The sequence below is a fragment of the Paramisgurnus dabryanus genome, chromosome 22 (genome assembly GCF_030506205.2).
Source record: "Paramisgurnus dabryanus chromosome 22, PD_genome_1.1, whole genome shotgun sequence".
Taxonomy (NCBI): Eukaryota; Metazoa; Chordata; class Actinopteri; order Cypriniformes; family Cobitidae; genus Paramisgurnus; species Paramisgurnus dabryanus.
The window spans coordinates 14519098-14533798 of NC_133358.1; the positions used below are offsets into that span (position 1 = coordinate 14519098).

At 39.0% G+C, this 14701-nt stretch overlaps 1 protein-coding gene and 1 long non-coding RNA gene across 3 annotated transcripts in view; one reads left to right on the forward strand and one right to left on the reverse strand.

Moving 5' to 3' along the window:
• Positions 1–982: 982 nt before the first annotated feature.
• Positions 983–14701, forward strand: part of LOC135785437 (E3 ubiquitin/ISG15 ligase TRIM25-like) — a 94294-nt gene continuing 80575 nt past the window's right edge. Inside the window, exons 1-6 of one of the 2 annotated variants that reach the window (XM_065294865.2) lie at positions 1019–1728; positions 1855–1950; positions 2100–2333; positions 2645–2804; positions 2899–2955; positions 3705–5125. In XM_065294865.2, coding sequence (XP_065150937.1) covers positions 1135–1728; positions 1855–1950; positions 2100–2333; positions 2645–2804; positions 2899–2955; positions 3705–4234 — 1671 coding nt within the window. In that variant the 5' untranslated portion in view covers positions 1019–1134 and the 3' untranslated portion in view covers positions 4235–5125. Of the gene's footprint in view, positions 1729–1854; positions 1951–2099; positions 2334–2644; positions 2805–2898; positions 2956–3704; positions 5126–14701 lie in introns of those variants that run through there. The other variant, XM_065294866.2, reaches the window with a different exon arrangement.
• On the reverse strand, positions 9814–11553 carry LOC135785438 (uncharacterized). The gene is made up of 3 exons (XR_012335657.1): positions 11418–11553; positions 10424–11301; positions 9814–9895 (listed from the first exon to the last, which is right to left on the reverse strand). It is a non-coding gene; the product is annotated as an uncharacterized lncRNA (long non-coding RNA).

The window sequence follows — 14701 nt, forward strand, 5'->3', positions numbered from 1 at the left end:
CCGTAGCAACGAAGACTCACTCTTAGTTTAGGAGTTATCATTTTTCCTTACTAAAAGTAGGTCTGAAAGGCGTTGTGAATAACTTTTAAGAGAAAACTCTTAGCTAAAATCTTTTAGTGCGATTTAGGAGTACTCTTAGTGGTAAGATAAAATGCTTGTGAAGCCCTATGGTCACGATTTACAAGCTAATCTTATGATATCACAAGGGGAGTCATCCTGCTAGCTGTTTGAGCTCTACAGATCGCATAATTTAGGAAAATTTATAGAAACGTTATTCTGTATGACGAAATATTTTACAAACATCTGATAATTAATCATTATTTCTCCAAATATGCCCACAATTGGACTAAGAGCCCTGGCAAATGCTGGAAATTGTATGTAGCCATATGAACACACACATTATCTTGATGGGCCTGATTATCATAATGGGCGGTCCTATTCCTATGAGGCTGTCTATTGGCTGAGATTTGCTAGTGGTGCACAGCCTCATTCTAAAGTCTTCTTAAAGCAACACTAAAGAGTTTTTGCTCTTTGCTCCCCCTACAAAGTTGGAAGCGGAATTGTCCATTACTACTGTCGTAAATAATTTAGCCTACTGCAGCAAAGCTGGCTCTGATTGGATTGTAGGTCTGCCGTAAAGCAAGTTTTTGTAGTTTTCACTCGAACTACAGGACCGCGACATGATGGTTGGAAACTTCTTTAATGCGGATTTGGCCTATAGAGGGCTGCAAAGCGAATGTGAAAGTGCCATTCACCCTGTTTCGAGTGGATGAACAACTGAAACTTTTTTGGAAACTGTATTTTAAGGTAAAAAAACTCTTTGGTGTTGCTTTAATATGAAATAGCATTTGATCAATGTTGATGATGGAGGAGCCCAACAGACTCAACCACTTTTGTTTAATACAGAAAGGCACAATTAAGCTTTTGTTAAGACCAGAGTGAAAAATATATGATGACATAATTTCTAGATGTGCGCTAGCAACAAATGTGTTTTGTCATCTGTAGAGGAAACCATAGTTTTGCACACGTCTCTTAAAATCAAAACCAGGAAGCAACTCTTCAACTAAGTGAAAGTGAAACTTAAGCGCTGTTTAGACCTTTTGTGTTTCTCTCCGTCAATGCTCATGCAAAGAAATGGCAGAAGCCAGTATTTCAGTGGCTCAGGATCAGTTTACTTGTCCAATCTGTCTGGATCTACTGAAGAATCCAGTGACCATTAACTGTGGACACAGTTTCTGTATGGACTGTATTACAAACTGCTGGGATCAGGATGATCAGAAGCGAATCTACAGCTGCCCTCAGTGCAGACAAACCTTCACACCAAGACCTGTTTTAGGTAAGAATGTGGTGATTGCTGAAATGCTTGAGAAACTGAAGAAGACAAAACTTCAATCTGCTCCTGACTCTGCTCATTGTTACGCTGGACCTGGAGATGTGGAGTGTGACATCTGTACTGAGAGAAAACTAAAAGCAGTCAAGTCCTGTCTAGTGTGTCTGAACTCTTACTGTCAAAATCACCTCAACCAGCATGAGAATTTCTTTAAAGATAAAAACCACAAAGTGATTGATGCCACTGAACGACTACAAGAAATGATCTGCAAAAAACACAATAAACAACTAGAAATCTACTGCCGTACTGACCAACAATGCATTTGTTACTTGTGTACGATGGACTTTCACAAAAATCACGACACCATGACAGCTGTGACAGAGAGGACAGAGAAACAGGTGTGAACTCATATAAATTACAATTTAATGACATTTATTGTTTGATATTGGATTCATATTGTCATGATTTGTAAGAGACGTGTTTATGTTATATTTCTGTTTATAGTTATTTGATCTTTTCCACAGACGCGATTGGGAGAAACACAAAGAAATTTAAAGCAGGGAATTCAGGAGAGAGAGAAGAAGCTTCAGGAGCTGAGACAGACTGTGGACTCTCATAAGGTGAGTTTTAAAAACATCTGCTGGATGAGAAGTTTCAGACTCAGTGATAAATGAAGTGTTTGATGAGTTTTAGTCTGACTGAAGTTCACTGTGAGTCTCAGGCTGTGTGAGACAGCAGTAAGATCTGATTGTAATGTTTGTCCTAACAGCGCTCTGCACAGACAGCAGTGGAGGACAGTGAGAGGATCTTTACTCAACTGATCCGATCCATTGAGAGAAGACGATCTGAGGTGACACAACTGATCAGAGATCAGGAAAAGACTGCAGTAAGTCGAGCTGAAGGAGTCATGAAGCGTCTGGAGGAGGAGATTGATGATCTGAAGAGGAGAGACGCTGAACTGGAGCAGTTTTTACAAACAGACGATGACATTCATTTCCTGCAGGTAACAGATCTGAAAAACAGGACATTGATCATTTTACAATACTTGATCTTTAATAAGCTTATAGTTAGAGATATTTTAACCTGATGGTCATAATTTAAGACACTATAAGAACAAAAGCTTTTTTTCATTTCAATTTATGTTCAGAGTATTTTGTTTGTTGAAGATTGTGTGCATCACATTGTAATTGTAAAAAGCAAAGAATCTGTCTTAAGAGACAATGACAAAAACAAGATAATAAGAATGACATATTGTCAAATTTGAAATGAGCAAAAAACAAGCTAGTAAATTTGTTATTTGTTTTTGTCCTGTAGAGTTTCAAGTCTTTCTCTCTGACTTCTGGATCTTCAGATGTTTCCAGCATTACTTTCAGTTCTCTTCTCTCTTTTGATGATTTGGGAAAATCTGTTTCTAAACTCAGAGATAAACTGGAGGATTTGTGTAAAGATGAGATTAAACGTATATCTGACAGAGGTAAAGTAACAGACATGCATGTGAGCAGTGAGTCCTGATGTATGTTGTGTTTTCACATAGAAATGACTCTAACTGTGTCTGTTTATTTCTATAGTAAAATCCCCTGAAATTATTTCCAAACAACCCAGAACTAGAGAGGATTTCCTACAATGTAAGTTAATAAAACCATCAAACACAACCGGCCAAATGAAATGCCTATACACTACAGTCTGCTGGATAAATGTGTAGTAACTTTATAATGATAAGATAACACAGTGACATACAGTAGAGCTGAGTTACAAACATCTTCTCATGAATTGCTGTGTTTCTCTTTTTCTTGTTGTTGTACATCAATGGGTTATCATGGTAAGGAAAAAACATAGTAAACAAAACCCAGAGACAAATTGGTGTCTGTCTTAGAAGGGGAGATGATCAATAACATGTTCTCCTTAACCTGTGTTTAGTTTCCAGTCAACCACAGCGTTTAAACATTTCTAAAAAATGTACTAAACCCATATTCAGTCTGTGTCCAAACATGATAACATCATATAGGACTATAAAGTTTACACATTTTAACTGATTGCATATTACAGATAATGGCGAGTCGTTTGTGCACATTGATATCCCAGAGGTGTAAGGCAGATGTTATATCTCTTCCTGGCTGGTAGTTGTGTATTGTTGTCATGATCTTCAGTACAAACTCACTACACATACACCACAGAAAGGCTGACACCATTGTGTCCATAGCAAGACACTTAACCCCTAGTTGCTCCAGAGGTGTGCGACCTCTGACATATATAGCAATTGTAAGTCGCTTTGGATAAAAGCGTCAGCTAAATAAATAAAAATAAATAAAGAGCAGGTTGTTGTCCCATCAATGTTATTATTTTATTGCTTAATGCTTATTTTATTTTGTATCAGATTCCATTCTGCTGTCTCTGGATCCAAACACAGTGCATAAAAATCTCCAGCTGTCTGAGAAAAACACTGTGGCTACTTACACCGACACAGTCCAGCAGTATCCTGATCATCCAGACAGATTTGATTACTGGGGTCAGGTGTTGTGTAGAGAGAGTTTGTGTGGACGCTGTTACTGGGAGGTTGAGAGGAGTGGTAGTGTTGGTATATCAGTGTCATATAAGAGCATCAGCAGGAAGGGATCGGGTGTTCAGTGTAGGTTTGGATATAATGATCAGTCCTGGAGATTGTACTGCAGTGACTCCAGCTGCACATTCAGTCACAATAACAAACACACTTCACTCCCAGTAGTGTTGAGCTCCTGTAGAATAGGAGTGTATGTGGATCACAGTACAGGATCTCTGTCCTTCTACAGCATCTCTGATACAATAAACCTCATACACAGAGTCAACACCACATTCACTAAACCACTTTATCCTGGATTTTTGATCGATCCAAACTCAACCATGAAGCTCTGCGATCTGACAAGATAGAAGATACATTTAGATGGATCTAGTTGTGGTGTAGTGAAGCAGCAGTGAATGTGAAACAGTTAATATTTACAAGTTTTTTTGTTGTTGTTGTTGGATGCAGCAACATAGTTTGTGTTTGTTCTGATTTAATTTTTTTACTGATTTTTTCCATGAATATTTTAGGTATGTATTTGATTCTGATTTACTTTTTCTTTTTTGTTCGATTGTTTATCTGCTTTTAGACTGATTGTGTGCCATGTTGTATATCTGTCATCATTCTGTAAGGTATGTTTTGAAACTGTATATTTTTCACATAGAAGAGAAAAATCTTTGTATTTATTTTAACTTTCAACATGCTTGAAAATCTCTTGTGCCCTCTCATCTGGTATGAATCTTCTTGACATTTAGGGGTGGTTTCCTGGACAGGGATTAGCTTAAGCCAGGACTAGACCTTAGTTTAATTAGGAAATATAACCAGTTTTAACAAACATGCCTTACTAAAAACATTACTAGTGTGCATTTTGAGGCAAAACAAAGTGCACTGATGTATTTTAAGATCAACCTGATCTCACAAAATATGTGAAATAGTCACGCATTATTTTGCTCAGTTTTGAGTGACATTGTCACGTATTTCCACCATATTACGTGCCCCTGCCACGACTTTCTTTTCCGTGACAGTTTCACGTATTGGTTACTCAACTGTTTTTCCTATTTTTTTACAATTGTCGCTTCGGTTTACGGTTAGAACAACTTTCTGTTATATAAAATGACATCCTTACCCAACCCAACTCTAACCCTAACGTCAGGCGACGATGGTTTAAAAAGCATAAGAAAAAATTGTATAAACCAATACATTAAGTGACATCCTAACGCAAACAGCAAATCTAAACCGAAGCGACAATTGTTTAAAAATAGGAAAAACAGTTGAGTAACCAATACGTGAAACTGTCACGGAAAAGAAAGTCGTGTCAGGGGCACGTAATATGGTGGAAATACGTGACAATGTCACGCAAAACTGAGCAAAATAATGCGTGACTATTTCACGGAAATTAGTGAGATCAGGTAGTTTAAGATATGTCAGTTCAAGTTGTTTTCATTTTGGACAGCTCTTACATTTATTTTAGTCAAGGACTAGTCTAATCCTTGTCCGGGAAACCGCCCCATAATGTATTAATTATTTCTTACTTATTTTGCTTTTCTCATGTTAAGCATCAAACAAGATCAGATAAAACAGATAAAAAACAACTAATTAATAAAAGTTTTCTATTATTATTATTTGTCCATCATCCCTATATTTCCTACCACATATTATCAGGATTAAAAAAGGGTTATAAAATAAATGTCAGAAAAGTATTTAAAAGGTCAAAGCACAGAGTAATGTTTAAATATGATTTTCCTACCACAATAAAACAAAAGTAAATTACATCATTGTTCTTTTGGTGTTTGTGAGACCAGCAGGGAGAGCTCACCCTGTGGTCTGTGTGGGTCCTAAAAAGACCCCAGTATAGTCAGAGGTGGTCTTAACATAGAGGCATAGCTAGGTGGCTGCTTGGGGCCCCCAACCAACCTAAAAAATAAAACAGCAAGAGACAATTAGAGAGAGTCTCTGAATGATACACATACTCCGTTGACTCCTATTGACTCTGGTGCTAGAGTAGAGTGAGGAGACCCATCCAATATGGTGCCGATGCTGGATGTGTTCCAGCCAGAGGTGTAAAGTACTCGAGTAAATGTACTTCGTTACTGTACTTAAGTATTTTTTGGGCTACTTTGTACTTGTACTGAGTATAAAAAATATAAGCAACTTTTACTCTCTACTGAATTACATTTTTGATTGGGTATTTGCACTCTTTACTCCACTACATTTGAAATGGCACTTAACGTTACTCGCTACATTGTTTATTCGTCAAATAAAAACGAGACGAAAGTGTCAGAGGGTGATGATGGATAGAATCTGTGGTCGCGAGGTTACACGCACACACACACAACTTCATTTGGCGCTGCGCAGAGCAATCGTAGAAATCAAAGTACTGCGAGAGCGAATCAAATGCATATGGAGAAGTCTGGTCTCGCGGTACTTTGATGTCAAACGCTGAATGGCTTGCGTTGAGCCACCGTAGCGGGACATCTGCATGCTGCGTATGTCATAAACTGTAGAGAAAAGTTCGCGTCTGGTCTGAGAGAAGAGATAAAGAGCAAACATATGGATGCATATCACATTTGCTTCAGTCAAGGGACCCTTTGTTAAACTTGTGATGCTACAATCAAAACAAAAGTGATGCGCGATTGCAGGAGGGTCATCCCGCAACTCAAAGGCAAGCACAAATGTTTATATACTCTGATGCTACTTTATCAGCTAACATGAGCTGGTACATAACTTGATATAACTTACTATATAAACCAGCGAGGTCCTGTACTGATTGATTGCCCGAGTAACTTAAGTACATTATAAGATTGATAATAAGTTAATTTCACTGTCCTCACATTTAATCAAGTATGCTGTAATGTATTTAATGTAAAGAGGGATGCATGACGGAAGAAATGTAGTGCACTTGTGAGATAGTGGTGTTACGTACTACATGTGTTTACAATTAATCTTTTAAATGAACAACTTCACGTTTTTAATATGCATTATCATATTTCTGTTAGTGTAATTTTAGTTTACTGGAATTTTTTAAATATTAAAATTATATCTTTTTTAGGATAGGCCTATATAAGAATATTTGGTAACACTTTACAATAAGGTTCATTAGTTAACAGTAGTTAATGTATTAACCAACTTGAACAAACCATGAGCAATACATTTGTTACATTATTTCTTCATCTTTGTTAATGTTAGTTAATAAAAATGTAAGCTTTAATTGTTTGTTCATGTTAGTTCAGAGTGCATTAACTAATGTAAACAAGATTTTAATAAAGTATTAGTAATTGTTGAAATTAACATTAACAAAGATGAATAAATGCTGTATAAGTGCAGTTCATTATTAGTTCATGTTAACTAATGTAGCTAACTAATGTTAACTAATGAACCTTATTGTAAAGTGTTACCATATATTTATATCACAAAGTTAGGCTATATACTTTTCAGCATGGCACATTCAAGTACACAATAGTCCCTTTCACACATACAGTCTTTACTGGTAATTTACTGGTAAATTGCAGTTAACATGTCATGTGTGAACAGAACCTTTCCGGTAAATCAGTGCTCCCAATTTACCAGTAAGACAGGTTGTAAGATTACCAGTAATTTACCGGTAAGCGCTATGTGTGAACGAAAAATATAGGATTACCGGCATTTAGAATGGATGACGTCAGACCGCGCTGACAGCTCGGGCCAATCAGAAAGTTTTTTTATACAGATGACGCGTTTACCCCCGCACTGTTTACGTTTGTTTCCACAGACATGCTGCTTAAAATTCAAGCACACCTGAAGTTAACATCCACATTTCTTCACCAAAGTTGTTTAAAACATCTTACCATCCATTTGCTATATTGCTGACGTCCTTAGCACACCATCTGTGAAGCCTAATGTCCAAACGCAGGTTCAGTTTGACGCCGCCTAACGCAATTTGTTTTGTCACGAGCAACTTCGCGACCGTTTACCACAGATGTGAAAACAACAAAATACGGACCGTGGATATTAAGTCATAACTCGCCATTGTTTACAAATACAACACGGACGGAGCTCGGCGGCCGCGCGCCACAGGTAACTTCCGCTTTCTCTCCGAGTTTACCGGTATTTTGATACTGATGTGTGAATGATGTCTTACTGGTAAAAAGACGGAACGTCACTGCATGTGTGAACAGCACATTTTTGTATTTACTGGTAAATTCATTCTGGTAAATTTATGGTATTTTACCAGAACTACTGTGTGAAAGAGGCTAATGACACTAGACTAAAATTAAATGGGTTTAAATTTAATTTAATGTAGATTTCTAGACTAAAATCTCATGGTATTTAGTTGAATAAAATAAGACTAAAACTAAATCAATTCAGATGACAAAAATATGACTAAAACTTAATAAAATTTTAGTCAAAAGACTGTGACTATGTTTAATCTGTGTTTGTTCTGCCAGGTCAAAATTTTGAGGTGTTTGATTTCTTTTCTATATTAGGAAATAAAACCTCATAAATAAACTTTCTTAGTTTTCACTGCCCAGACCTACAATGTCTCTTTGTGTTGAGGACTAGCGCATCTTTGAGCCAACATTCAGTACGAGTAAAAATACTTGAGTACTTTTAAATTGGGTTACTTTAATACTTTTACTCAAGTCGTATTTAAATTGGTGACTTGTAACTTGTAGTGGAGTAATTTTTACAGTAAGGAATTTGTACTTTTACTCAAGTATGGCTTTCAGCTACTCTTTACACCTCTGGTTCCAGCACATCATGAGGTGTCTACGTATATAATGTCTATGGTCTAAAGGACATCTATGAGATATGTAGAGTTCCTAAAAAATGGGATATAAAATAATCATGTCTTCTGAAATAAATGTACTTTCATGCAGGATAATACACCATCCCATGCTGCAAAATGCATCACTGACTATTCTCATTCATATGGGAATAAACTAAGAAAGAAATCAAGGTGTGACTGTCACAAGGTGACTTAGGGCGGAACTAAAAATGGAGAGGAGAGGTTCCGCCCGGGCAGATTTTTTTTTAACGCACCCTTCACTTCCTGGTCTCCCTGGCAACACAGATCACGGGCAGATGAGCAACAGGTGGTACAAGTTAAGCTGGTAACTCGCGATTGGAGGAGAGAAGAGAGGCAAGACCCATAAAAGGTCCAAGGAAAGCCCAAACGAGAGTTGTTGTTTCGGGTACGAGCTCCATTACTGCCTAGGGCAGACCCAAACCACACGCTCCGTCCTCGGAGGAGCCGGAGGGCGCCGTTGATCCACAGAGCGCTTAGAGCGAGAGGAGAGAGTACGGCAGCCGAGAGAGGCGAAAGAGGACGGAGCTGTGAGAGAGTTAAAGGGACACTGCACCGGGCTGATGTTATCCCTGTTTGTTGGTGTGTATCGTAGCGCTGAGTTGGGCTCGCCGGATACGCTATTTGGATTGCTGTACTTGCTCTCTCTCTTGTTTGGATCGTAGATCTACCTTGATAAAGATATCGAAGGCCTTATAGGTTAAATCTTAGACGGATACTGATGCTGGATGAGAGAAACGAAGGAAGAGGAAACTTACCATTGTGAGTATACACCTGTGGAAAAGTGGTGTTGGTGGCTGGAAAACGCCCTGTCTATGCATCTGGAGTTATTGCAGTGTGAAGTCAACCTAGGACGAAGGAAGACCGTAATTGTGAGTAACAAAATCCCGTGAAGGAGGTGTTTTGCATGTACATTGACCTGTAGATCGTTTGAGTGTTTTCAAGAGAGAGTGAGTGGCCCTACCCCTGAACCAGCGTGGTGGGTGAGCCGAAGGGTCCTTGTGTTGAAGCAGCTACAGTGACGAAAAACAAACACTAGGCCGTGTTACCATCTCCATATCCTCGCCCAGAGCGAAGTGAAGGAAGACGGGTGTCTATCGTGTGCACTGAGCGTGGTGGGTGAGTCTTTGGATATAGAAATTTTCACTTGAAGTGGTGCTGTGTATTGCAGTGGTATTGCTGTGTCTTGTCAGACGTAACCCCGCCTCCAGTCACTCGTCCCGGGACGACGAAGAGGAAAGCGGCCCTAGATAAAACCTGTATGTGATTAATGCTGTAGTGTGTTTCAGTCTTAAAAATCACGGAGTGGCATCTCGAAGTACTTCTCGCAGCCAACGCTTGGCGGACTTGTGTTTTGGAGTGGCGGTGAAGAACTGTGCGGTTGGCGGTGTGTGTGAATATCACATATAGGGCTGTGCAAAAAATCGACTGCGATTTTCATGCGCGTGTCATCAGTAAAGCCGGTTCCGTGATTCGTATTAAATCGCCATCAGCTGCTTTCAGATGGAGCAGCATTTATTACACAGACCCGTAGTTCACCGAGAAGCTAGGCAAAATCGCATAGAAAATCGGAATCGATTTTCCTCGATTATGAACCCGATTTTGCCTAGCTTCTCGGTGAACTACGGGTCTGTTTAATAAATGCCGCTCCATCTGAAAGCAGCTGATGGCGATTTAATACTAATCACGGAACCGGCTTTACTGATGACACGCGCATGATAATCGCAGTCGATTTTTTGCACAGCCCTAATCACATATAATATTGTTACCTTACCTGTGTCTTTTCCATCGTCACAGAGTTAGAGGCGAAAGAGATCCGCTGCCCCGAGGTCTCGACGAAAGGGCGCCCCGGTCCAGTTTTCGATTGACCAACGGGTCTCGAGGAAAGGGCAGCGCTCGACCCGGTGTGCCGGCGTGACGTTCTCGCCCCTCTGTAAGCCAACGAGCCCGCCGAGAGGGTCTTGGTCCCCGGCGTCCCATTGAAACCACCGTCCGGTCGACGTATTGCGTAGCCAGCCAGCGTAAGTCCGCCACCCTGTAAAATACCATACAACCTGTTATGTCTGCTGATTAACAGGGAAGAGGAGTGTGTCGGGAGAGCTAGCGTGAACGCCGAGATACTGAGCTGTGAAGAGAGCCATACCTACCCCGAAGCTGTAACCAGCGCAGAGGTGAGAGAAAACCTTGAGAACGATTCACTGTGTCCCTGTGTCCCAGCAGTCGTCTGTGGAGAGAAAGAGAGCTAGCGTGAACGCCGAGATACTGAGCTGTGAAGAGAGCCATACCTACCCAGAAGCTGTAACCAGCGCAGAGGTGAGAGAAAACCTTGAAAACGATTCACTGTGTCCCTGTGTCCCAGCAGTCGTCTGTGGAGAGAAAGAGAGCTAGTGTGAACGCTAAGATACCGAGCTGTGGAGAGTCATACCTATCCAGAAGCTGTAGTCAGCGACGAGGTGAGAGAACCCTTGAAAGTCGATTCACTGTGCCTTTTGTGTCCCAGCTGTCACCTGCGAAGGAATAGAGAGAACAAGTGTGAGTGTTAAAGGAACGAGCTGGGAAGGAGAACCATACGTACTAAGAGGCTGCAGTCGGTGAAGAGGTGAGCGAGCCCGTGGAGACCGATCCACCGTGCCTCCGTGTCCCCGCTGTAGTCTGTGGAGAGAGAGAAAACAGGGAAGGAGAGTGAGTCAACGAGCAAGGAGCTGTGGGAAATAGGCGGCGAACCGCCGTGCGCTGTATACAGGTACACGGACAAGAAAAGTCCATACCAACACTGATTGTGATTTATTTTGCCTCCAGGAAGGAAGAGGAGCGCGCCACGGGCAGAGGGAACCAGAGGCGGGAGCCAGTTCTCCGACGCAAACCCCCCCCCTACCCTCTGTCATTCATTCGGCCGTGGCCCCCTGGAGGGCAGAGCCTGATTTTAGTTTTAATTCCCCTTTCCCCAAGTCCCCGTACATTTTAACTATTTAAATAAATAAAGGATATTTTTTATACTTACCTGTCCTCGTTGTTGTCTGGTCATTGGGTTGGTTTTGGGGACCTCCTTGAGGTGGAAGTTGAGAAGGGGCGTGGCTTAACCACTAGCAGCCAGCCCCTGGCTTGTGACATGACCACTATCATCCTCTGACATTAAGTCCTATTAAGAGCCTGTGGAGCATCATTATATGAAAGATCTGTGAGGTGGACAGCACAAAACATCAACTTAGTGATGCAATAGCGTCTTCCAATGAAATAAAGACAAAACCTATACTTGTACACTTACAAGTTTAATGAATAAGAGAGTTAAAGTCATGTCAAAGATATGCTCATATATTATTATGTAACTTGTGAAAATACATTATTTATTTTACATTGTGTTTTTTTAAAATCATCTGTCCATGCAGCACATTTGACAGATATCTGTTTTTGGATCATTTTAATCCATTATATCATTATAAATTTGGTTAAAGTGCATTCTGCATAATAATTTGGAACAGCCTTTTTTTGCATATTTTTCTAAGTATTAAAGTATCTTTGGACATTTTTTATTTCATTTAAATAGAATAACATACACACTGTCATATTACTGTTTAGGTAAAAATAGTAAACTTACTGATTGTATTGGAAAATAAACAAAAATGGCACGTGCATAATTATTAGGAACGCAGTGTAGTTGAAAATGCCTGAAAAAGTTGAAACAGCGCCATCTGCTGTTTCGAATTGCATGGTCACATTTGTGAATCTCTGCTGCAAAACACAGTACATATTTGTAACACCTCTGCATTTACTCTCAAATTGCCTTTTGTCAAGGAACAAGCGTTTTCTGTTTGTCTGTGAGTCGAGTTTTCCCTTTGCAAAGCAGATTGAGTTTGTTTGCAAATTGCTGGATTTGTTTGTATAATTTTTACACAAAATTCGCTCTATACTTTTCTTCCCCGCAACAGAAAACCCCCACATCAATTTTGTTTTTGTTTGTTTGTTGATCCCGAAGTACAAAGTAAATCAGAGTAAATGAGGAAACTATAGGATTCCGTGTGTATTCAAAGCGCCGCCGTTAATGTTTAAATTCCATTATTAAAATCCACCACAACAGTCTAAACAAATCCTAAACGAAAATCAAAACTTTATCCATGATAATGATTGGACTGCCTCAGAGTCTGTGTTGTGGCTAGAAGGGATACAACCAATGCCACAATATCGTGAAATCTCGCAGTATGAGCGCTGGGTAACACTTTATTTTACGACCCGCAAAGTACCGCGTAATTAAACCGAATTTACAGCGTACCTATTTGTAAAAACAGAGTACCTCTACAGTACGTACTTGTAGGTATAAGGGAACAATATTTTAAGTTTGGGGTAAGAAGGGGGTAAGAATATATGGGAAATTATTCTCTAAGTATTTCATTACTACAGGGTACCTATTGTAATATTACGTGGTATGTATGACTTACGTCTATGGGTAATATGTTTTTTTTTTCATATATGCTACTTACCTGATGAAGTGTATTGTATAGCCTATACAGTTGATGTCTACAAGCCACGTCGGCAAATAAAATATAACACACAATAAAAATAATAGCAACTTGTACCTCTTTGATCTGTATATGTATACAGGAGTTACCAGGTAACTCTTATATTTGCGGGCTGTAAATTAAAGTGGGTCTTATTTCCCACTTTTTCTGTGTTTTTACCGGGTAACTGCATATTTGCGGGCTGTAAACTAAAGTGGTGCTTTGTTCACCTCTTGTTATAAATGTTATAGGGTAAATACCATAAACATACAGAATATTGTTATTTTTATTTTAAAACAACTTATTTCAAAACATCTTTAAAACACTATAATTAAGCCAACACTTAATGTTTATTATCACATAACTTTTATTTCAAATAAAAAGTCATGACAATTTTTCATTGTTTTTGCGGCTTGGCTTCCTCTGTTGGTGTTCTTGTCCACTCGGATGATGAGTTGATGTCGTCTCACAAATGCTGTTCTGCATTAAAAAACATAAATGAAAGCCTTCAGTAAATGTTTCTTCACTGTGACTTGACAAAAAACTGAGTTTTCTGAGCCAGATATAAACGTTAGGCTAATTTATGTGCTAGCTAGCTGCTACTGTTAAACTGTCTCGAAAAACATTGTTTGAAATGCGTGAGTCATGTATTAACAAAACCAGTCACCTTATCCAGCATGCGGATCCTGCTCACATCACTCGCAGCCGTAATCCACAGGGTAGAAAGTTTTTAAAACCTCTTAAAGAAATTTCACCTCAGGATCGCGTTCCAGCAAACCTCCTGCAGACGGCCGCGCGTTCTACACCTGCGCAGTAGCCTACGCATGTAGTCGTCTTTTTCTTTAGCGGGAGCTGATATCTGCTGTTGTTTCATTCTGGTTTGCCATTGCATAAATTATATTTCGCTAAAATACTTGTGTTTACACATGTTGCAAAGTTTTTGTCTACCAATGATAACACCTATTAAAAATAAACAAATAGCGTGCTGCTTTGTGGTCATTATTGTGTCATTTGAAATAAAAGTAAATAAATTGCAAAGCACCACTTCAAATATGTCCGCAAATGTAAAAGTTTCCTGGTAAATATGGAATAAGTTGCTATTTTTATTGTACTTACCTTAAAAAAAAGATAACCACATTAAATCAGTTGGACTTTTTTTATTAAAAGCAAGTAATATAGGCTACTAAAATAAAAGTGATGTGCCGTTATATTTATTTGTCGATGTGGCTCATAGACATCGACTATATCAACATTCAGTAGTCAATATGAAAAATTCACAATAAAATAAAATAAATAAAAAATAATTTCCCCATAGACTTGACTAAGTCATACATACCACGTAATATTACAATAGGTACCCTGTAGTTATAAAATACTTAGAGTATAAATAACTAGATAGAAAAGTTTGAAGACAAACTTTATGTTGGCTTGACAAAGCCTAGCCTGAACGTTTAAAACAGATTGAGAGAAATTTAAAACAAGTTTAGTTTAGTATTATAACTTTCCGTAAACATGATACCAAAAGTTACCATGTTAGCATGTTTAGCACTAAGTTAGCA